The following is a 25,208-nucleotide window of genomic DNA, read 5'->3' as shown; positions in this document are numbered from 1 at the left end:
CGGCGTAATTTCTAGTTTTTTTCGGGATCCGTCCCGGTCGCGTCGGGGTCATTTAAGGACTTTTTCTCGACTGATACGGGATCATTTGGGGACCCTTTCGGCATCATTTCCGGATGGTTTTCGGGATCCCGTCAGGGTCATTTCGGGACTTTTTCGGAACTATTTCGGTATCATTTGGGGAGCCTTTCCGGCATCATTTCTGCATAGTTTTAGGGATCCGTCCGGGATCCCGTCGGGGTGATCTCGGCACTATTTCGGGATCATTTTGGGTCCCTTTCGGCATCATTTCTGGATGGTTTTCGGGATCCATTAAGGACCCCGTCAGGGTTATTTCGGTATTATTAGGGAATCATTTGGGGACCTTTCCGGCATCACTTCTGGATAGTTTTCGGGCTCCGTCCGGGGTCACGAAGGGGTCATTTCGGGACTATTTCGGCATTATTTCTAGATGGTTTTCGGGATCGTTCCGTGATCCCCGCGGGGCCATTTCGGAACTATTTCGGGATCCTGTGGGGAGCCTTTCGGCATCATTTCTGGATAGTTTTCGCGATCCGTCCGAGATCGATTTCGGGATCATTTGGGCCCTTTCGGCATAATTTCTGGATGGTTTTCGGGATCCGTCCGGGATCCCATCGGGGTTATTTCGGGACTTTTTCGTTATAATTTGGGGTCCCTACCGGCATCATTTCTATATGGTTTTCGGTATCCGTCCGGGATCCCGTCGGGGTAATTTTGGAATTTTTCGGGATCATTTGGGGTCTCCTCCGGCTTCATTCCTAATGGTTTTCGGTATCCGTCCGAGATCATGTCGGGCTAATTTCGGGACTTTTTCGGGATCATTTGGGGTCCTTTCCGGCAACATTTCTGGATGGCTTTCGGGATCCGTCTGGGATCCCGTCGGCGTAATTTCGGGACTTTTTCTCGACTAGTACGGGATCATTTGAGGACCCTTTCGGCACCATTTGTGGATGGTTTTCGGGATCCGTCCGGGATCCCGTCGGGGTCATTTTGGGACTTTTTCTGGACTAATACGGGATCATTTGGGGACCCTTTCGGTACAATTTCTTGATGGTTTTCGGGATCCATCCGGGAGCCCGTCGGGGTAATTCCGGAACTTTTTCTCGACTAATATGGGATCATTTGGGGACCTTTCGGCTTCATTTCTGGAAGGTTTTCGGTATCCGTCCGGGATCCCGTGGGGGTAATTTCGGGATTTTTTTGGTATAATTTCGCGTCCTTACCGGCATCATTTCTGGACGGTTTTCGGGATCCGTCCGGGATTCCATCGGGGTAATTTCGGGACTTTTTCTCGACTAATACGGGATCATTTGGGGACCCTTTCGGCTCCATTTCTGGGGTCATTTCGGGACTTTTTCTCGACTAGTAAGGGATCATTTGAGGACCATTTTGGCACCATTTGTGGATGGTTTTCAGGGTCCGTCCAGGATCCCGTCGGGGTCATTTCGAGATTTTTTCTCGAGTAATACGGGATCATTTGGGGACCCTTTCGGTACCATTTCTGGATGGTTTACGGAATCATTTGCGTTCTTTTGAAATTAATTCTTGATGGTTTCCGGGATCATTACGGGACTTTTTCGGGGTAATTTTGCGTCCTTTCCGGCATCGTTTCTGGATAGTTTTCGGGATCCGTCCGGGATCCCTTCCAGGTCATTTCGGGATCATTTGTGGTACCTTCCGGCATCATTTCTAAATGGTTTTCGGGATCATTTTGGAACCCTTTCGGCACCATTTCTGGATGGTTTTCGGGATCCGTCCGGGATCTCGTCGGGGTCACTTCGGGACTTTTTCGGGCTCATTTGATGACCTTTCCGGCATAATTTCTGGATAGTTTTCGGGATCCGTCCGGTATCCCGCCCGGGTCATTTCGGGATCAATTGGGGTACTTCCGACATCGTTTCTAAGTGGTTTTGGGGACTTTTTCTCGACTAATACGGGATCATTTAGGGACCCTTTCGGCACCATTTCTGGATGGTTTTCATGATCCATCCGGGATCCAGTCAGGGTAATTTCGGGACTATTAGGGGATCACTTGAGGACCTTTCCGGCATCATTTCTGGATAGTTTTCGGGATCCGTCTGGGATCGCGACTAATACAGGATCATTTGGTGACCCTTTCGCCATCATTTCTGAATGATTTTCGAGATTCGTCCGGGATCCCGTCAGGCTCATTTCAGGACTTTTTCGGGATCATTTTGGGTACTTCCGACATCATTTCCAAATGGTTTTGGGGATCCGTCGGGATCATTTCGGGACCATTAGGTGATCATTTTAGGAACTTTCCGGCATCATTTTTGGATAGTTTTCGGGATCGGTCAGGCATCCCGTCGGGGTATTTTCGGGATCATTTGCGAACTTTCGAAATAATTTCTTGATGGTTTCCGGGATCATTACGGGACTTTTTCGGAGTCATTTTGCGTCCCTTCCGGCATCATTTCTGGATGGTTTTCTGCATCCGTCCGCGATAGCGTCATGGTCATTTCTTTTTTGGATAATTTCAGGATCATTTGGGGATTATATAGGATTATCAGCTCATTTAGTTTTTGTTACTCAAATTTTTAAACAGATAACTTGATAAGCAGGCTAACGTGAATAGCCCATATTATAAATTTTCTCCTTGCGGACAGAGCCGCGGGTAAACGCTAGTAATATATATTTTGTATAGCTTATAAAGTGTTAAAATGTCAAAATCTTAACAACATTAAAATTTACTTTAACGAGATTAAAAAATTATAACGCTGTAGTAGAAAAACCAAAAATCTTTTTATTTAAGAAAGAAAAAGTGAAGAATGTAGCAAAGAGCGACCAAGTGATTAGTTACTATGCCATTCTGCACATTCCACCCTTAGATCTGGTAGCAAGGAGCATAGCGTCAACAACTGCATCCAGGATCGGTGCCTCGGGGCAGCTTGAGCTCCGATCATACGGCCATAGTATTATAGGGTCATCAATCACAAAGCGAACAGACTACCTGATTCCCTATCTGCGCTTCGAGAGAGATCTTAAGGCCACAATAGATGTGGACGGTTGGTGCAAGGGTGGTCAAATGTAGTGGAAGGAGTAGGGTCTGCGGTATACTGTGCTGATCCGGAAATAAACAGATCCTACATGCTGCCGTAGTGTTTTCCAAGCGAAAATATTAGCCGTAACCAAAGCAGTAGAAATCCAGGAAGAGAATAACTTAAGCTGCAACTGTCTGTGTTAACTTTATATTGACAGTCAAGCAGCAATTAAGACAATAATCTCGCACAGCACAGCATCTAAATGCGTGTTAGAGTGTACGCAGTCTCTGGAGAGAATTGGGACAGGGATAAGGATACATCTATATTGGATCCCAGGCCATATGGGAATAGATGGGAATGAAAAAGCGGATGAACTAGCTAAATAGGGCGCATCCCTTGAAGCTCCCAATTAGACTGGGCGAGATTAAGTGAAGCCGAGAGCTACACATGACCGACCAAGCGAGAAAGGTGTGGTTTCAAGCGCGGGGCTGTAAAGTGTCGAAGATTATTTATAGGTCTTACAACCTTAGACTAACAAAGTTGCGTCTATCATTAAAAAGAGAGGACTGCAGACTCATTACGGGTATCCTGACTGGACACTGCCTTCTGGCGTCACATGCCTTTAAATTAGGCTTGATCAGTGATAGCAGATGTAGGAAGTGCGGGTTGTAGGAGGAAACGATCGAGCACGTTCTGTGCTCGTATCCTGCGCTTGCCAGGCTGAGACTCCAGCTATTAGGAGTGATACAGCAGTCAGATCTAGAAGCAGCAAGTGGTGGTAGGAAGCGTCTAGTATGCGCCAAGAGGATGGAGTTATTTTATAAAATACGTCCTAGTTTTTGATAGGGTTTGTCAGCTTGGTCGTTCAAACAAATTTCTGGTAACACTACGGACTCATTCAATCTTTTTTTATTTCCTCATGGACCGGCCAGTTCAACCTAACCTTAGCTTATCCGAAACGTTTCCGTATCTTCAACCGCCAAATCAATAATAATTGAAGCATTCGTGTCTCTTTGCTTCCATGAGGCATCTCGAGATTCAGGAACAGGACCTTCATTGACATCCCAAACCTTTTCCATCTTCATAATAAGCTGCATTCTATATTTTCACAGCTCGTATTTATCGCGATACAATTTCGTAATCGCCAACCTTAGATCAGCCATATCGTTAAGTGTCAATAGAATTACCGATCAAACAAATTACAATTGTAAAAAATTTCACAGTTCTCTATTCTGTAATCAGATTCAAAAATTTTCAGTTTTATAATAAAATGTCTGACAATTACAAATGACAACTAAATGTTTATAACATACACCAAGTATATGCAAATGTAAAGTATATATTATTCAAAACTATTTAACACTTAACACGTTTCCTCTGTTCCTTACTAAAATGCTGGAGCTCCTGGGATTATATAATTTCTGCAATCTGAGTGATTGATCCAGTAGAGTTCCTCTACGTCAATCCCTTTGTCCCTTAAAGCATCCCTGTACGCGTCTACAATATCATCCGATGGATGAGAGTATCGTGTATAAACCCAAACGAGTTCTAAATTTTGGAAGAGAAAATAATGTTATAAATATGTTTATATGTGATTTTTGAATGACATGTAAAATTGTGACTACGTTCGTCCATTTGTGCAGCATTTTTCAAATTTTATTGAAGGTAGAAATGGATTGTTGAACTCTTATCCATTATGTAGACTTTTGGTTCAGGGACTATGTTGAAGATAAGAGTGGGAATGATTTACCCACATCCCTTTTGCAATTTGGTTTGTTAACGAAATTATTACGGTGTCATTGTTTTTTCTGCTTTCGAATGTTTTGTAGAAAAAATAGCTAAAACATATTGCAAATACATAATAGACGAAGCCCAACAAAACAGCTGTCTTTTGCTTAATGTTAATTTGAGAGTTGGTGAAAATCTCATATTAAAAATTTGCCTACCAATTGTTGTTTGAATTTCTTTTTAGAGCTAACGTGTCAGGCTTGAGAACAAGACTAACGTTAATTTGGGATTTTCAATTAGAATTCCCAAACCCACATTAAACATGATGAATGAACAATGCAAAGAATCAAATTGGGAACCAAATTTTTCTACAACTTTTGAGAATTTTTTTCTGTTCCTTTCTCAGAAAAATGGCCAATTGAAACTTATTGCAATAGTATTGGCGCTACCTTTCTCTTCTCTGCTATGCTACCGAAGGCTTCAACAAAATAAATTAAGAGCCCTATTCTGTGCACTTGGTCAAATTCACCAACTTGCTTATTTGTTATTTGTCAAGTTTGACAATTTATGAAGTAGATAATTGCTATTCTATGTAAAAAAGAAAAAGCCTTTTCGCTGACAAATTGTCAATAAGTCAAACGCTCTTAATAATTTAATTTATACGGATAAATTTAAACTAGAATTCTGTTATTGTGCGATCGAGAGAAAATGAAAGAAGATTTATTACTTTTGCTATTATTGCGGGAAGATCCTCTTGGGGTTTTAGGGGGTAATTTCTGGGTGGTTTTTGAAACTCCCTCGGGGTCCTGCCGGGGTCGTTTGGGGTTCGTTCCGGAATCTTTTTGGGGACTCTCTTGGGATAATTGGGGGTCTTCCGGGATGATTTTGGGGACTCCCTCGGGTTCTTCCCGGTGTCATTTAGGGGTCATTCCGGGATGTTTATTGGGTCTCCCTCTGGGTCTTTCCGGTATGGTTTTGGCGACCACCTCCGGGTCTTCCCGGGGTCATTTGGGGTCGTTCCGGGATGTTTTTAGGGACTCCCTCAGGGTTAGTTGGGAGTCATTCCGGGATCTTTATGGGGACTCCCTCGGGGTCATTTTGGGGACTTTCCGGGATGGTTTTGGGGACTCCATCGGTTTCTCCCAGGGTCATTTGGGGGTCGTTCCGGGATGTTTATGGCACTACCTCGGTGTCATTTGGGGGACATTCCGGGATGGTTTCGGGGACTCCATCGGGTCCTCCCGGGGTATTTTGGGGGTCATTCCGGGATCTTTTTGGGGACTCTCTCGGGGTCGTTTGGGGATGTTCCATGATGATATTGGAGACTCCATCGGGCCGTCCCGGGGTCATTTAGGGGTCGTTGCGGGATCTTTATAGGGACTCCCAAAACCATCGTGCAATATCTCCCAAATTACCCCGAGCGAGTCCCCATAACCATCCCGGAAGGTCCTCCAAATTACCCCCAGGGACCCCGAGGGAGTCCTCAAAACCATCTCAGAATGTCCCCAAATGACACCGAGGGAGTCCCCAAAAACATCCCGGAACGACCGCTAAATGACCATGAGGGAGTCCCCAAAACCATCCCGGAATGTCCCCAAAATCACCCCAAGGGAGTGTTCATAACCATCCCGGAAGGTCTCTTGGGGTCATTTGGGGATATTCCGGGATGGTAATGGAGACTCCATCGCGCCCTCCCGGGGTCATTTAGGGGTCGTTGCGGGATCTTTTTAGGGACTCCCCAAAACCATCCCGGAATGTCCCACAAATGACCCCGAGGGAGTCCCCAAAACCATCCCAGAATGTTCCCCAAATGACCCCGAGGGAGTCCCCAAAAACATCCCGGAACGATCCCAAATTACCCCGGGAAGCCCCCGAGGGAGTCGCCAAAATCACCCCCGAAAGATACCGAGGGAGTCCCCATAAAAATCCCAGAACGACCCCCAAATGACCCCGAGGGAGTCCACAAAACGATCCAGGAATGACCCCCAAATGACCCGAGGGAGACCCCAAAGTCATGCCGAAATGACCGCCAAAAATCCAGCGGATTATTTTTTCCTATTCCCATTTCGGGTTTAGCAGCACAAAATGAGACATATCGCTCCAATTGCTCATGCGTAGCACGTTCCACTTTTGATTTCCTTGAAAAAACTATGATTTTAAAATATTTGTTACAAAAAATAATGAACAATATTTACTTATGTTTTTTTCTTACGTTTTTTCCATTTCATGATTGTTGCACTAAACAGCTGATTTCTGAATACTTTATTTATTTCACTACAATATGATGAAAAGCACAGGTCGTAGAGCTTTTTAGAGTTGTCAACTTATGCACAGAATAGAAATGTTTGTCAACTTGATACAAATCTTGTTGCTTGTCAACTTATTGACAATTTGTCAAGTGCACAGAATAACGCTGTTAGTTTTTATTACCTACATATCAATTTGATCATAGATTGCTATGAGAAATTGTAAGTAGTTTGAAAAATTAATAAAAAATGTATTTGATAAAAATAAGTAGCCATAAAGGAGTAAAAAATTTAAGAACTTATAAAAGTTGTTAGTATAAAGAAAAATAATAAAGGTTTTGATAAAAACTTGATTTAATTACAACTAGTAAAGATATTTGACAAAAAAAAATTCGAATAACAACTTTTTTATTTAGAACTAGTAAAATAAATAAACAAAGAATTTTTTTGGAAATAATTACTAAACACAAGTAAGGAAGTCTAAGTTCGGGTGAAACCGAACATTACATACCCAGTTGTACACTTGAAATGCTGTTGTTGTTTGTTTTGTGTGCTTAATAGTGTTACAAGGCTGCACAATAATATATATGTACATATGGCCCTATTCTGAACTAATTCTTCTTCGAGTTATGGCTCCCGAAACATAGAAAATTGCGTAGTCATAAAAGAGGCGGTGCCACGCCCATTTTTAAAATTTTGAAGTTGTTCCTATTTATTGTTAGAAATTCACTTGGGAAATGAAATGCCATTCATATAAAGCTATTTTTGCAAAGATATAGCTTATTTTATTCGTCCATGATCCTTTTAAACATCTTTTATATAAAATTGGGTGTGGTCCTTAAGGGATTTCGTTAATTTTTCTACGATAGGTTTGAGAATTTTATTACGACAGGTTTAATGATTTTTGATTTATGATTAATAATATTTGTAAAATTGATTTTATCACAAGTGGGCGGTGCCACGCCCATTTTAAAAAGTTTTTAAAATTTTCACACGTCATATTTCAACATTCTAGGTGTATTATTTACTAAATAATCAGGTTTTTTGTGTTTTCCAAAATGTTATATATATAAAAAATGGGCGTGGTTATCATCCGATTTCGCTCATTTTCAATACAAATCTATTCTGGGTCCAGGGTTGCTCGTGTACCAAATTTGGTGAAGATATCTGAATATTTACTCAAGTTATCGTGTTAACGGACCGACGGACGGACGGACGGACATGGCTCAATCAAATTTTTTCTCGATACTGATGATTTTGATACGAGTACATGAATGGAAGTCAATATCTATCTCGGTTCCTTTATACCTGTACAACCAAACGTTATCCAATCAAAGTTATAATACCCTGTGTACAAGTACAGCTGAGTATAAAAACTAAGTAATTTTTAGAAATGAGTATAAAAAATAGAAATAAGTAATTAGTAACAAGAACAAAAAATTCATAAAATTTGTGAAAATGTAACAAAGTAGAAACCTTGATTTCATTAAAATTAGTAAAGAATATTGGTAAAAAAAATTTATTTAAAAGAAGAAAGAAATGTGTAATTTAGAAAAAACCTTATAAAAATAAAAAATAATTAGTGAAAAACGGCACTATGGGCTCATTCATCCTTTTTGACGTCCTCACGGATCGAGCAGATCAACTATACATTGCGATACATTTTAAAATACATGCCCTGTATGTGAGAGAGTCGTATTAGCGTGAGCTCCTATATCTTCTTTACTGCCTTTGTGGCATAGATAATGAGAATAAGTCGGCGGAAATAAGTTTTAGTAAAATAGGAGTTGTACAACTGATTTTCCACCAATAAGAAAACCGCTTCTATTTATATTTATATCGCTCAAATGATCTTGCAGACCATTCGTTTTCGGTGACGAACATGCTTAATAGGGACCTGGTCTGGCGGCGTTCGGACACAGACAAAAATCGAAATGCTTAGTCAAATCAAAAATTACTAACCAGCGTGCTGTGACCCCGATTGAAAATTCTGGCAGGCATAGATGATAAGTTTGTCACAATCAAGGCTTAGAACTTTGTACCTAAGACTGTTCCAATTAATCGGTTCAGTTCTGAAAGTAGTGGAATCTGCATAATATAAATAAAAGTTATAGTTTAAATTTCTTAGAAAGATATGATTATATAAACATACCTTTTCGAAAATAGCGAATTCGAAATTGTCCATCCCAATCCCGAGGGAATTTAAGTGTTCCGGTGATAGCAGTTCCGGTGTTAGCAGTTCCGGGCTCTCTAGTAATTGTGAAAAAAAATGTGTTAAGCTGCTGTGTATATTTTCAAAGTAAACAACAAGAAGAGTATGTGAACGCTACTGCGAGTTTAAAGAGGAAGCGAGACGCCTTTGCAGGAAGAAAAAAGCACAGGCAGAAAGGCATGAGTGCGAGGAGCACGAGCTGTTAGTCACCACGAATGATGCCTGCAAATTTTGGCAAAAAAATTCGACGACAGACGAAAAGTTCTTAGTCCAGGGTAAAATACTGTCAGAATGAAAACGGTGACCTTTTAACTGATGTTCAGAGAGCACTTAGATTATGCGGGGAATACTTCTCTGACCTTCTAAATGGAGACAGAGATGTACCCATCGCCCAACTTTGAGCCCGAAATCAATGAACTTATGTTCCTCCTCCACCCGACTATGACCAGAATATCAATAACCAGATTAAAAACAACAAGACCTCGGATGATCAGTGACGTAGTGAGGTTTTTTTGCGCCCGTGAAAACTAAACGAGGTTTCAGACATGGTGACCCCATATCTTTCGATTTCTTTAATTCGATGCTGGAGAAAATTATACTAGCTGCAGAACTTAACTGCTCTGGAAAAATATTCTATAAAAGCGTGCAATTATTAGCATATGCTGATCACATTGATATCATCGGCCTAAATACCCGCGCCATTAGTTCTGCTTACTCCAAACTTGAAAAAGAAGTGCTAAAGATGGGTTTGATGGTGAATGAGAACAAAACGAAGTACCTTCTGTCATCGAGCAAAGAGTCAGCGCATATGCGCCTTAGCAACCACGCTACTGTTGCCAGTCATAATTTCGAAATAGTAAAAGACTTCGTTTATTTGGGAACCAGAATCAATACTAGCAACAACATCAGCTCTGAAATCGGGCGAAGAATCACTCTTGCCAATAAATGCTACCTTTAACTAGGAAGGCAATTGAAAAGTAAAGTCCTCTCTCGGCAAAGGAAAATGAAACTGTACAAGTCACTTAATATACCCGTCCTGCTATATGGAGATGAAGCGGCTCTGGGAGTGTTCGAGAGAAAAGTTCTTCGAAAGATTTATGGACTTCTATGCGTTTGCGATGACGAGTACCGAAGAAGATTTAACGATGAGCTGTACGAGCTCTGCGCAGACATCAACATAGTCCAGCGAATTAAAACGCATCGGCTTGGCTGTTTAGGCCATGTTATGCAAATGAAAGATGACGCTCCGGCCAAGAAAGTGTTTCTATCGGAACTAGCCTATGGAAGCAGCCCCCATGCTGGAAGGTTCAGGTGGAAAACAATTTAAACTCCCTTGGTGTGACCAATTGGCGCCGGTTAGCAGAGAGGACAAGCGACTGGTGCACCTTGTTGGACGGTCATAAACGTTTTAACGGTTAAGCGCCAATTAATTAAGTAAAGTAAGCCGTGTAAATCTTGTACTTATTTCTTTTTGGAGAAGATCGAGAACACTTTTTATTACACTAGAAATTTCACATTCTGCGGAAAGACCAACATCTCTAGCCGATTCTCCAGGCATTTTGCGGCGCCTTCTTACACGTTTTACTATATCAATATCGCATTTTTCAAAAAGAGACTTCGCCTTTTCTATTACTTTTTCACAGAAAGTGTCTCGAATTTCGGATAGTTCAGTCGCTAATGATTAAGATCATGATACGCTTCTCTAAAATTCATCCCCTGATCTTGTAATATGATCAATCCTCCTTAAGATTTCATACCAGAAACAAACTAATGTTATGAAACTAAAATTTAGTATATTTTGGAAAGGATTGTAGCTTCGCTTCTGGTGTCACTTGTTATCTGCAAATTATTCTATGTGTTCTACTACATTCTCTAGCCCATCGACGATAACGCTAACCGATTGTATTCTGGCGCTGCATCGTGTATCAGATTCACGTTTGACATCGTAACGTTGAACGTGAGAAAAAACATATATGCTTTCAATTATTCCAAGTGTTCCGGATATATGCATGCATTTTTTAGTATAGAAAATTTTTTCCAGAAATCAATATTTTCCAGAAATCATCATAATTAAAATACAATTTATCCAGGAAGTTCTGCTTTGCGAACTATTTGGCGCCCCCCTGTGTGTAGCGCCCGGTGCAAATGCTCCCCTTGCCAGCTCCCCACTTTCCACTTGTAGAACTCATTCGTGGCGAGGATGTGTTTTCAAATACCACTAAATTAAATCATCGATATATCCTCCGGAGATCTGACTAAACTGAAAACAAAATACCATAACATAGCGCGGAACCCTTAAAGAATGTATCGACAACATTATTTCATATCATCGTCCTCAATGCAGCTTCAACACGAAGAGGTTTTGAGTATTCCTCAGATCCCTAATGGATATTATTGGAAACCTTATCACCAGGGCTGCTTGAGCCTTGTTGAGAGCAATCATTTAGGCAGTCCAGTTCTCCAGTCCAATGTTTGCTTGAATGATTTGTTGCTCAATTTTTAATTTTACACGAAATTTACCCCTAACCAGCATGTCTAGATCATCTATGCCTGCAAACACTTGGCAGCAATTGTTTTTAAGGTTGCATTGTATAGCATACTGAACTCACCTCTCATCCCTCTCCGCTGCGCAATAATCACAACATAGTATTGTGGCGATTTATAGCATCACTAAGCTGTTAGTAAATAAAGGCTCAACAACAGTAAAGCAAGCTGCCACTCTTGTGTACCCGAACACATCAATTTAATCCATTTACACACGTACATAAAAGGCGACGAAGAGATCTCTCTCACACACACAGATGTAGTCATCTCCGAAGTAGTTACTCACGCATACACACGCATATGGCAAGTAGAAAGGCATTAACTAGAAATATACATGTATATAGGTGGTAACTAACCAGGAGATCCAACATTTCTAGAAGGTGAAACGTCTAGACCTTTGGGGAAATATATAAAAGCAGCGCAAGCTGAGGAATGGGTAATCAGTTTGATTTAAACACTCTTTTGTTGAGTAAGTGATATTGAAGTACAATTACACTACACCCAAAGTAATCTAAATAAAGACCAGTTTGCAATACAGAAAATTGGAGTGAACTATTCAACAGTTTACCCATTCGAACGTTAGCAGAAGGTTTGGAATAAGCGGAATTTCACCGAAATTCGATACAATTGGTGTCAGAAATGGAATTGATTTATTTGTTTATTAAGTTAACGAACACAAGTTCTTACAGACTACCAACTCAAAAATTATACAGCATACTATTAACAAAATTCTTACATTCTACTAACAATTTACATACAATTAAACAACAGACTACAATTAAGAAATACAAAAAGTTAACATGTAAATGAAAAACTAGCACCTACTGACTAATATAAAACTATTGATAACTAAAAAACACACTTTATAAAATTAATAAAAACATTCTTCAAAGAGAAATCAAGCTCGATAAAATATGAGATGTTATTAGTTTCACTAATAGCGCGAGTAAACGTGCATTATATGAGGGAAGAGGGCTAGTAAATCTAAGCGGTATCAGACAGAATTTAAGAAAAACTTTTTGAACTCGCTCAATCCTGTTAATTGCAAACTCTTAGAACGGTCGCGAAATGATAGTGGCATACTTGAGATGAGATCGTACAAATGAATTGTAGAGCAATTTAAGTGTATACGGGTCAGAGAACTCGGAACTATTACGCCGAATAAAATCAAGCATTGCATACGATTTGGCTATGATAAATTTTACATGGCTTTTGAAAGAAAATTTGGTATCATAAACCAAACCAAGGTCCTTGATTTTATCAACAGTCTGTAGAGGATTGTTATCAATGGTATATGAGCTATTAAACTTAAAGCGCAATTTAGAGTAGGTTACGTGAAAGCATTTACTAATATTTAGAGATATGTGCGATCTAACGCACCCGGAATAGAGACTATTAATTTCACACTGAAGTTCGAAAATATCACGCGAAGACTTTATAAAGGAGACAATTTTAAGATCGTCAGCATACAAGAGAAACGTAGCATACGAAAAGGAAGCGCGTATGTCGTTGATAAACAGGACAAAGACCAAGGGCCCAAAAATACTGCCTTTCGGAATGCCGGAAGTCGCTAATTATGGATCGGATGATACACCATCAGTACAGACAATACACCAACTGTTAATTAAATATGGTTTTAGCCACTGCAGAAAAATTGAGTGAAAACCAAGACAGGAAAGCTTATGAAAAATGATCTCATGTGATACCTTATCGAAAGCTTTGGAGAAGTCAGTATAAATACAATCCACCTGGTATCCAGATGCAAAAGCAGATGTCCAATACTCACTAAACTTCTCTAAATTGGTGACCTTCGAACGGCCGGCAACAAAACCATGCTGCTTGGAACAAATTAGGCTCTTCACTGAAAAGTATAACTTGCCTTTTACAACACATTCAAATAACTTCAGCAGTGGGCTTTGATATAGGTCTGTATTTACAGACATCACCCTTATTTCCAGATTTGTAGATAGGAGTTATCGATGCAAGTTTCCAACCATCAATAAACTCCCTGCACTGAAGTGACATATTAAACAGGATCTCAAGAGGCAAAACTAAGGCCGGACAACCTTTAATCAAGGCACTTGAGAGACCATCAGAATCTGTCTTGACCGATTGCTTTAATTTAGTAATACCACTTGAGATATCGTCACATGAAATTGACATTGAACCGAAATCCAGAGACGAATATAAATCAGATGCAAAGTCGAAAGAAGGGGAATCATAATAGGATGCAAAATTAGCACTAAAAAAGTCCGCAAGCAGGTTCACTACTGCATTAGGATTTGTAGCTACGTTATCTTGGTAAAATACAGAAGCAGGAACCGAGAAGCAGGTCCTTTTAGATTTAATAAAATTCAAAAAATGTTTTAGGATTGGACTTAATGTTTGTCCCAAAGCTAAAAATATAATTCTTGTAAAGAAACTTATCCAGACAGTTAAACTCGTTTAGATACTGCTGATACTTCTCGTAAAGGACAGATTCTTGGTCTGACTAAACTTTTTGTAGTATTTGTTTCGCAAATTCTTCAATTTTTTTAAACCCTTTCTTAAAGACTGGAACATGCCTTAAACATGGGTCAAAAAATGTTGATCTAAATATTTCATAGCAAATGCTAACATCTGAGGAGGAAAAAAGATCAGCCCAGTTAATTTCCGAGAAAAATGGTTAAGTATAGACATGTCGCTCCGTGCAAAATTAAAAGCGATATCATCATTTACAGAGGGTACACAAAACTCATAAAACTCAAGTTTAAGAACAATAGTAGTATGATGAATATCCGACGGAGCAAATGGTGCATGGCATTCGGATATGTTAAAATTAATATTATCACTGAGGAATATAAGATCTAATATTCTGTCAAGCCTGTTAGTGAAGTTATTGATTTGCAGCAAGTTTAAGCTTAGCATGTTATCTAAAAAATAAGTCTCCAAGGACTTCGATATATTATTTGGCATGTGGCCCAAGCCGCAGAAACCCTGAGACCAAGTGACATCACTTAGATTAGGTAGGTATGTAGGTGAAATGGCTGCAACCCTGGTTGCCCAAGTAGCTATTTAAAGCCTTTTTGATGCCATGTAACTCGTCTAAAAACCTACGGAATGTTACGGTCAATGTATTACAACCAGCCAGAATTGTTGATAAAATTAAGAATATTCCGGATTATTATCACACAAAACCCTCTGAGGTCTTCTAGAAACGGGGTTCCCAGGAACCTTAGCTGGACTATAGCTAGAGCCGGGCATTTACACATGACGTTGCTGAGCCGGCCGCTTCTCTTACTTCTGCATCTTCAGTTATTGCGCATCCCAGTAAACAAAAGAAGAAAAATTCTGAAAATGTGATCAAGAACAACCAAAAAGTGCGATCTTTAGTTGTTGGTAGTAACCCCAATGCTAATTTGGATGTTTTTGTACGGTACGAATGGCTGCATTTATCGTCATTTAAGTCAACTGTAAGTGAGGAAGCAATTGTTGACTATGTCTCAAAAGCTGCGAACATATCACCTTCATTGATTCGATGCCAAAGATTGGTAAAAAAGGACGTATATGTTAAGTCTTTAATTAATGTTAATTTTAAACTTGGTGTCTCCCCTTCCAACTATAACAAACTGCTTGATGCGTCAATTTGGCCATCGGACGTAAAAATTAGGCCTTTTCGTTTTTTTCAAAGAGGACTGACGCAGAAAGCGAGTCCATAACTGTTTCAATTGAAACTGCTCGTCCTTCCAAGAAGTCGTTGAAAATATATTTTCAAAATATATCAGGCATGAGAACTAAAGCCTCTGCGGTATATTCTGCTACCTCGAGTGAGGACTATGACCTGATAGTTCTTGTAGAGACGTGGTTAACCAAAGATTTCTTTGATAATGAATTTTTTGATAAAAATTTATACAATGTTTTTCGCAAGGACCGCGGTAGTGTAAGTACGGGACTCTCCCGAGGAGGAGGAGTACTGATTGCTGTGAGAAAAGAGCTACAATCCTCCGTGGTTGCTCTTGATATTGCTGGAATATCTCTTGATCAGGTCATAGTCTGTGTAAGAGGCAAAGAGAGTTTAATTGTTAGTGCATCTTATATTCCACCTAATAGTCCAGATAGGGTATACGAAGCTCATGTCGATAATATATTGCATGTTTCTAGGACAAACTTGGAGTCCAAACTCTGTATTTTAGGAGACTATAATCTAAATAAAATTATCTGGAGTTATCTTCCGGGTGAGAATACTCTCATACCTACGAATATAAATCAAGCTAATGAAATGTATGTAGTTGGTGGTTTTTATAGCTTACAATTAGTACAAATCAATAATTTTGTGAATTCACTTGATATAATCCTAGATCTCATATTTGTTAGTAATGATCTTAATTATAATTTGATTCGTGCTTGTTGCCCGTTATCTAATACTTATAAACATCATGTACCATTGATCTTGGAACTTAAATTTTATGAGTTTGGACCAGGCATGCTTAACGAACGAAACGATATCATTTCGTTACGATAATCAACGTTAATAAACGAAACGAAGTCATTTCGTTTCGTTTATTAACGTTAAGAACGCGAAATTAACGTTAATTTGACGATCTTAACGTTAATAAACGAAACGAAGTGACTTCGTTTCGTTTATTAACGTTGATTATCGTAACGAAATGATATCGTTTCGTTCGTTAAGCATGCCTGGTTTGGACGTATGGAATACAATAATGATGTTGGTTTCAATTATAGGCGCTGTGATTTTGTTTTGATTAATAACTTAATTTCAAATATAGATTGGCAGTCTCTTTTCCGTGACTGTGATCTCCCTAGCTGCTTTGATTTATTTAAAAGTGTTATTTTGGAAATAGTTATCAACAATATCCCTCGTTTTCCAGCTAGGATTTACAAATTGCCATGGTATAATAAAAATTTAAAGAGACTAAAAAATCTCCGCAATAAATATTATAAACTTTTTAAAAATTCGGGATCCCTTCAGTTCAAGCAAGAATACTTGAAGTATGTGAAAGAAATTAATTGCCTTGATAAATTTCTATATAATCGATACATTCTTAGCTTTGAGAATAATATTAAATCGAATCCTAAATCGTTTTGGAACTTTATTCGTTCCAAGCATTCCGTTTCAGTAATTCCATTGTCTGTGACCTATCAAGAAAAGATTTCGTCATCGCCTAGTGAATCTGCTAATTTTGTGCGGCATTTTTTAAAGCAAACTTTGCCACTGATAATTCTTGGACTGACGATGGAGCCATGTTGAATGGGTTAATCTCTTCCTTTAACTTCTCTTCGTTATTTCTTAATATTGACGACATTACGCTAAGTATTCAAACTATCAAAAATTCAAAGGAATGTGATTTTCAACAATTCTCATCGTTCTTTCTAAAGCAATGTGTTGGTTCCATTGCTGAGCCGTTGTTGCATTTATTCAACTTATCGTTAAGGTCGGGAATTTTCTTAGATGAATGGAAAACTACTTTTATCCAACCTATTCATAAGAGTGGTAATAAAAATGATGTTACCAACTATCGTCCAATATCGAAGATTCCGGTTATTTCTAAACTTTTTGAGAAAACGGTGATGAGTAAATTATTATCATTGGTTAAGCATTATATCTGCCCATATCAGCATGGTTTCATTCCAGGACGTTCGGCAGTTTCCAATCTTGCTATTTTTTCAAATTATTGTATCTCGGCTTTCACAGATAGCTGTCAAGTTGACTGCATCTATACAGACATATCTAAAGCTTTTGATAGAGTATCTCACAGAGCTCTATTGGCAAAATTACAAAAATTGGGTTTCCATTCCGCATTTTTGCAGTGGATATATTCCTGTTTATCTAACAGAGTAAATTTTGTTGTCATTGATATTGTAAGATCATCACCATACGTAGCAACCTCAGAGAAGTATCCTAGGTCCTCTTCTTTTTATTCTTTTTATAAATGACGTGAGTGTTTGTTATCTCCTCTACGCTGATGACTTAAAAATCTTTTTCAAAATTAAGAATAAGTCCGATGCTCTCACTCTTCAATCAGAGTTAAATAATTTTAATGGCTGGTGCTGTAAAAATATGCTTGCACTTAATGCCAACAAGTGTTACTGCGTAACGTATTCAAAATTATATAATAAGTTAATTTCAACTTATTACGTCAGTGATATGCCTTTAGTTAGGGTGAACAAAATCCTAGATATGGGTATTATATTCGACTCATCGTTTACATATACTGAGCATCTAAATTTTATAATCCCCAAGGCATATTCCCTATTGGCCTTTATTAAGAGAAATGGATCTGAGTTTAAGGACCCATATACTAAAAAGCTATTCTACAATGCCTTTGTACAATCTAGACTTGAATATGGTTCCATAATATGGAGTCCCTATTATGAGGTACATAAGAAAAGGATTGAACGTGTACAAAAAATATTTATGAAATACTGTTTATCTGATATAAGATTTGATTTGCCCCTCCCCTCATATATCTCAAGGTGTAGGCTAATACATCTGCATACGTTAGAGAGTAGAAGGGTTATCTCATCGATAATATTTATCTACGACATTATTAATGGCAATATCGATTGTCCCCTGCCTTTGGAGTCTTTGAATTTTTACGTTCCATCACGGAATTTGCGGCAACATAACATGTTTTCTATTGATCAGTTTAAATCTAATAATCTCACACGCGCTCTAATTGCCATCAACTCATTAAACAATGATTATTGTATTGATTTTTCCGTATCACGCTTTTGTTTTAAAAATGTGTTATTCTCTATATTATGTTAATTTTTTAACACTTTCTACTTATATATAAGAAATTTTTGTTAATCTAGTCTGTAAGATTATTGTAAATCATAGACTGGATAAATAAATATGAAATATGAAATGTTCTACTGTCTCCCTGGAATTTGGATCTTTGCAGCTTCTGCAGTACTCTTTATACGGAATGCCCATTAGATTAAAGTCACCTAAAATACATACATTACTATCACCAAGCTTATTAAGAACTACAGACGAAATTTTGTCAGCATGAGCTTTATAAAGATCTTTAGAACTATTCGGCGCAATATAAGATGCCTTCATGAATAGAGAGCCGGAGTACGTAGAGCCACTAACATTTACACAGAGCTGGTCAAGTAGCGAATCGTTATTACTTACTTACTTACTTAATTGGCGCTTAACCGTCTAAACGGTTATGGCCGTCCAACAAGGCGCGCCAGTCGCTCCTTCGCTCCGCCAACCGGCGCCAATTGGTCACACCAAGGGAGTTTAAATCGTTTTCCACCTGGTCCTTCCAACGGAGTGGGGGCCGCCCTCTACCTCTGCTTCCATAGGCGGGTTCCGATAGAAACACTTTCTTGGCCGGAGCATCATCTTTCATTCGCATAACATGGCCTAGCCAGCGCAGCCGCTGCGTTTTAATTCGCTGGACTATGTTGATGTCTGCGTATAGCTCGTACAGCTCATCATTAAATCTTCTTCGGTACTCGCCATCGCCAACGCGTAGAGGTCCATAAATCTTTCGAAGAACTTTTCTCTCGAACACTCCCAAAGCCGCTTCATCTGCTGTTGTCATGGTCCATGCTTCTGCCCCATATAGCAGGACGGGTACGATAAGTGACTTGTAGAGTATGATTTTCGTTCGCCGAGAGAGGACTTTACTTTTCAATTGCCTACCTAGTCCAAAGTAGCATTTATTGGCAAGATTGATTCTTCGCTGGATTTCAGTGCTGATGTTGTTGCTAATGTTGATGCTGGTTCCCAAATAAACGAAGTCTTTTACTATTTCGAAATTATGGCTGCCAACAGTAGCGTGGTTGCCAAGGCGCATATGCGCTGACTCTTTGCTCGATGACAGCAGGTACTTCGTTTTGTCCTCATTCACCATCAAACCCATCTTTACCGCTTCTTTTTCCAGCTTGGAGTAAGCAGAACTAACAGCGCGGGTGTTTAGGCCGATGATATCAATGTCATCAGCATATGCCAGTAATTGCACGCTTTTATAGTATATTGTTCCAGTGCGGTTAAGTTCTGCAGCTAGTATAATTTTCTCCAGCATCAAATTAAAGAAATCGCACGATAGGGGGTCACCCTGTCTGAAACCTCGTTTAGTTTCGAACGGCTCGGAGAGGTCCTTCCCAATTCTGACTGAGCTGATGGTGTTGCTCAACGTCATTTTGCACAGCCGTATAAGTTTTGCGGGGAAACCAAATTCAGACATAGCGGCATATAGGCAGCTCCTTTTCGTGCTGTCGAAGGCGGCTTTAAAGTCGACGAAGAGGTGATGTGTGTCGATTCTCTTTTCACGGGTTTTTTCCAAGATTTGGCGCATTGTGAAAATCTGGTCGATGGTAGATTTACCAGGTCTGAAGCCGCACTGATAAGGTCCAATCAGCCGGTTCACGGAGGGTTTCAATCTTTCGCACAATACACTTGAAAGGACCTTATATGCGATATTAAGAAGGCTGATTCCACGATAGTTGGTGCATTTTGCAGTATCCCCCTTCTTGTGGACTGGGCAAAGAACAATTAGATTCCAACCGTCGGGCATGCTTTCGTCCGCCCATATTTTGCTAAGAAGCTGCTGCATGCGCCTTACCAACTCCTCGCCGCCGAACTTGAATAGCTCCGCAGGCAATCCATCAGCGCCCACGGCCTTGTTGTTTTTCAATTTGGTTATTGCTATTCTAACTTCGTCATAATCGGGCGGGGGGACATATATTCCATCATCATCGATTGCGGGATCGGGTTCTTCATCTCTGCGCGGTGAATTGCTGCCTCCATTTAGGAGAGCAGAGAAGTGTTCCCTCCATAATCTAAGCACTCTCTGGACATCAGTTACAAGGTCGCCGTTTTCATTCCTACAGGAGTTTGCCCCGGTCTTAAAACCTTCCGTCTGTCGCCGTATTTTTTGGTAGAATTTTCGGGCGTTATTCCTGGTGGCTAGCAGCTCAAGCTCCTCGCACTCACGCCTTTCTGCTTCTGCTTTTTTCTTCCTGAAAAGGCGTCTCGCTTCCCTTTTCAACTCACGATAGTGTTCACACACTCCTCTTGTCGCGCTCGCTTTTAACGTAGCCCTGTAGGCAGCGTCTTTTCTTTCGGTTGCAACGCGGCATTCTTCATCATACCAGTTGTTTTTTCGTGGCCGCCGGTAACCAATTTTTTCCTCGGCGGCAGTATGAAGTGCTTTGGAGATATGCTCCCACTGCTCCTGTATTCCTTCAGGATGAGTTGTGCCCTCAGAGAGAAGGTGTGAGAGTCGAGTTGCGAAATCATTGGCAGTCTGTTGTGATTGAAGCTTTTCGACGTCTAGCTTTCCTTGTGTTTTTTGTTCCTTGTTTTTAGCCGCGTTGAGGCGGGTGCGTATTTTGGCTGCAACGAGATAATGGTCCGAATCGATGTTAGGTCCTCGGATCGTTCGCACATCTAAAACACTGGAGGCATGCCGTCCGTCTATCACAACGTGGTCGATCTGATTGCGAGTATTTCGATCAGGAGACAGCCATGTAGCTTGATGTATCTTTTTATGCATGAACCTCGTGCTTGATATGACCATGTTTCGAGCACCGGCAAAGTCAATCAGCCTCAGTCCGTTAGGAGAAGTTTCATTGTGTAGGCTGAACTTTCCGACTGTAGGGCCAAAAACACCTTCTTTGCCCACCCTGGCGTTAAAGTCGCCAAGCACGACTTTTATATCATGACGGGGGCAGCGCTCGTATGTGCGTTCTAATTGTTCATAAAAAGTGTCTTTCACCTCATCGTCTTTCTCCTCTGTCGGCGCATGGGCGCAGATGAATGATATATTAAAAAATTTTGCTTTTATTCGAATAGCGGCGAGACGCTCGTCCACAGGCGTGAACGCCAGCACTTGGCGACAAAGTCTCTCTCCCACCACGAATCCGACGCCGAAACTGCGCCTATTCGCATGGCCACTCCAATATATGTCACAATTTTTGATCTTCTTTCTTCCTTGCTTCGTCCAACGCATTTCTTGGATGGCGGTGATGTCAGATTTTGCTTTGACGAGGACATCAACCAGCCGGGCATCTGCACCAATCCCATTCAGGGAGCGGACGTTCCAGGTGCATGCCTTCAATTCATTGTCCTTCAAACGTTTGCCATGGTCGTCATCAATAGAGAGTGTATTTATCCGAGGCTTGTTGTTATATTTCATTGGAGTATGGTTTTACGTGGCGGGTCCCAAGCCCAGCGCACAACCCGCTCAGCGGGGGTGAAAATATTACTTGGCACGTTTATATAGCGAGCCGCTTGCTCCAAGACAGACGCCCGCTTGCAGCCGCACCTAGAGGTGTACAGACGCTGCCGATGAAATCTCCCCCGGCTAGCCCTTAAACCGATTATGTCAGAGTGGCCTAGCCAGGTTGTCGCCTTCTCACATTAGCTCACCGCTAAACGGGTGTTTAGCGGCTACCCAGAGGATACTTGGCCGCAAGCGACCGGCAGTAGTGAGCTGCTTGAACCGCATGCAAAAGAATCGCTCTGGCCATTCCCAGGTGAATGGCGGTCAGAAGCTTTCCCCACTTTCGTGGACTTCTACACACGGCCCCACCCTCCAAGCGAATCGTTATTATCCAGCTGAATTATGGAAGCATTATACTTGCATTGAGCTGCAATAAGTACACCTCCACCTCACGAACGCCCAGTTTTTCCTGCATCCCTGTCTTTACGGAAAACAACAAACAAATTGGGATCGAAGAATTCGCCATCAAAAACCCTGGAGTCAGCCAAGTTTCTACAATGACAAAGATATCGTACTCTAACTGCGAGCTCAGCGACTTAACATCATGCGATAATGTTCTGATGCCAGAAGCATTTTGAAAATAGATATTTAGGTGCTTGTTGACATGGTTAATATTGCCACTGGCAACTAGGGGCAATTCGGTTGCCTTACCTCTTTTGGAAAAAAACGAAATGACCGAACGTTCACCCCAGCAGGCCACAAACCTTGTGATAAAACCGCCTCATATAGTATTTCTGTAACACCAAGCTTAAAATTGACTTTTGTTAATGAGTTAAGTGGAGTGTCATTTTGTATAAGCTTTTTGCAGGCAAAGTTAGACTTATAAGCCTTCGGATGTCTTACCAGATAACTAAGGATATCGTAAAAGGAAACTGATGGCTGAAATGATGATAAGTGCAGCCAACTCATACTAACTATACTCAATTCTGTACTTATGTATATTTGATCCAACAAAATTTGGCTTACGGCGAATAACATTTTCGTTGCATTTACTTTGTACAGAAGGAGTTGTAGTTACAGACTTCACAGTAGTAGTAGATGCAGATGCTATAGTTGATCCCAATTTCGAAGACGAAGTTGAAATTGAAGTCGAACACGAAGCAGTGCTAAAAATAATTGCGCCGTCATATATCGTCGTTACAATGCCAAAGTCACGATTGTGCCATTTTTGTTCAAACGAAATATTATATATGTCAAATTTTGCAAAGCCAAAACGAATGTGCATTTTTTTGAAAAAACAAAAAAATTAATAAATAAAAAATAAATATTTTTCAATTAGCATTACTTAGTGTTTACAAAAGTATACCGCCCAATAGTGGTTGAAATATACAAAATTAAATCTCTATTAATTAAATCTCTATTTTTATACTCAGTTGAGCAGAGCTCACAGAGTATATTAAGTTTGATTGGATAACGGTTGGTTGTACATATATAAAGGAATCGAGATAGATATAGACTTCCATATATCAAAATAATCAGGATCGAAAAAAAATTTGATTGAGCCATGTCCGTCCGTCCGTCCGTCCGTCCGTCCGTTAACACGATAACTTGAGTAAATTTTGAGGTATCTTGATGAAATTTGGTATGTAGATTCCTGGGCACTCATCTCAGATCGCTATTTAAAATGAACGATATCGGACTATAACCACGCCCATTTTTTCGATATCGAAAATTTCGAAAAACCGAAAAAATGCGATAATTCATTGCCAAAGGCGGATAAAGCGATGAAACTTGGTAGGTGGGTTGATGTTATGACGTAGAATAGAAAATTACTAAGATCTTGGACAATGGGCGTGGCACCGCCCACTTTTACAAGAAGGTAATTTAAAAGTTTTGCAAGCTGTAATTTGGCAGTCGTTGAAGATATCATGATGAAATTTGGCAGGAACGTTACTACTATTACTATATATGTGCTAAATAAAAATTAGCAAAATTGGATGAAGAGCACGCCCACTTTTTAAAAAAAATTTTTTTTAAATTCAAATTTTAACAAAAAATTTAATATCTTTACTGTATATAAGTATATTAAGTCAGAATTCAACTCCAGAAATGATATGATGCAACAAAATACAAAAATAAAAGAAAATTTCAAAATGGGCGTGGCTCCGCCCATTTTAATTTAGTTTTTCTAGAATACTTTTAATGCCATAAGTCGAACAAAAATTTACCAATCCTTCTTAAATTTGGTAGAGGCATAGACTCTATGACGGTAACTGTTTTCTGTGAAAACGGGCGAAATCGGTGGAAGACACGCCCAGTTTTTATACACAGTCCACCGTCTGGCCTTCCTCTCGGCCGTTAACACAATAACTTGAGAAAAACCGATATATCTTTACTAAACTTAGTCCACGCACTTATCTGAACTTACTTTATATTGGTATAAAAAATGGCCGAAATCCGACCATAACCACGCCCACTTTATCGATATCGAAAATTACGAAAAATGAAAAAAATGCCATAATTCTATACCAAATACGAAAAAAAGGATGAAACATGGTAATTGGATTGGTTTATTGACGCAAAATATAACTTTGGAAAAAACTTTGTAAAATGGGTGTGACACCTACCATATTAAGTAGAAGAAAATGAAAAAGTTCTACAAGGCGAAATCAACAGCGTTTGGAATCTTGGCAGGAATACTGTTAGTGGTATTGCATATATAAATAAATTAGCAGTACCCGACAGATGATTTTCTGGATCACCTGGTCCACATTTTGGTCGATATCGCGAAAACGCCTTCACATATACATCTAAGGGCTACTCGCTTTTAAAACCCTCATTAATACCTTTAGTTTGATATCCATATCGTACAAACACATTCTAGAGTCACCCCTGGTCCACCCTAATGGCGATATCTCGAAAAGAAGTCCACCTATAGACCTAATGCCCTCTCCCTCCTAAAATGCTCAGTACCACCTTTCGTTTGATACCCATATCGTACAAACATTCTAGAGTCACCCCTGGCCCACCCTAATGGCGATATATCGAAAGGTTGTCCACCTATAGACCTAATGCCCACTCCCTCTTAAAATGCTCAGTAACACCTTTCGTTTGATACCCATATCGTACAAAGATTCTAGAGTCACCCTTGGTCCACCTTTATGGCGATATCTCGAAAAGGCGTCCACCTATAGAACTAAGGATTACTCCCTTTTAAAATACTCATTACCACCTTTCATTTGATACCCATATCGTACAAACACATTCTAGAGTC

At 39.9% G+C, this 25,208-nt stretch overlaps 1 protein-coding gene and 1 long non-coding RNA gene across 3 annotated transcripts in view; both read right to left on the bottom strand.

The window, feature by feature from the left end:
- Positions 1-4,243: 4,243 nt before the first annotated feature.
- The window catches only part of LOC137250418 (uncharacterized), a 78,229-nt gene continuing 57,264 nt past the window's right edge, over positions 4,244-25,208 (bottom strand). For both annotated transcript variants that reach the window (XM_067783190.1, XM_067783179.1), the window contains exons 4-6: positions 9,147-9,244; positions 8,957-9,082; positions 4,244-4,568 (exon numbers count right to left, since the gene is read on the bottom strand). In XM_067783190.1, coding sequence (XP_067639291.1) covers positions 4,408-4,568; positions 8,957-9,082; positions 9,147-9,244 — 385 coding nt within the window. In that variant the 3' untranslated portion in view covers positions 4,244-4,407. The remainder of the gene's footprint in view (positions 4,569-8,956; positions 9,083-9,146; positions 9,245-25,208) is intronic.
- Positions 12,389-24,180, bottom strand: LOC137250428 (uncharacterized). Its single transcript, XR_010952945.1, has 2 exons — positions 22,927-24,180; positions 12,389-15,080 (listed from the first exon to the last, which is right to left on the bottom strand). It is a non-coding gene; the product is annotated as an uncharacterized lncRNA (long non-coding RNA).

The sequence above is a fragment of the Eurosta solidaginis genome, chromosome 1 (assembly GCF_040869045.1).
Source record: "Eurosta solidaginis isolate ZX-2024a chromosome 1, ASM4086904v1, whole genome shotgun sequence".
In the NCBI taxonomy this organism is placed as follows: Eukaryota; Metazoa; Arthropoda; class Insecta; order Diptera; family Tephritidae; genus Eurosta; species Eurosta solidaginis.
This window is presented reverse-complemented; position numbering and strand designations above follow the sequence as displayed.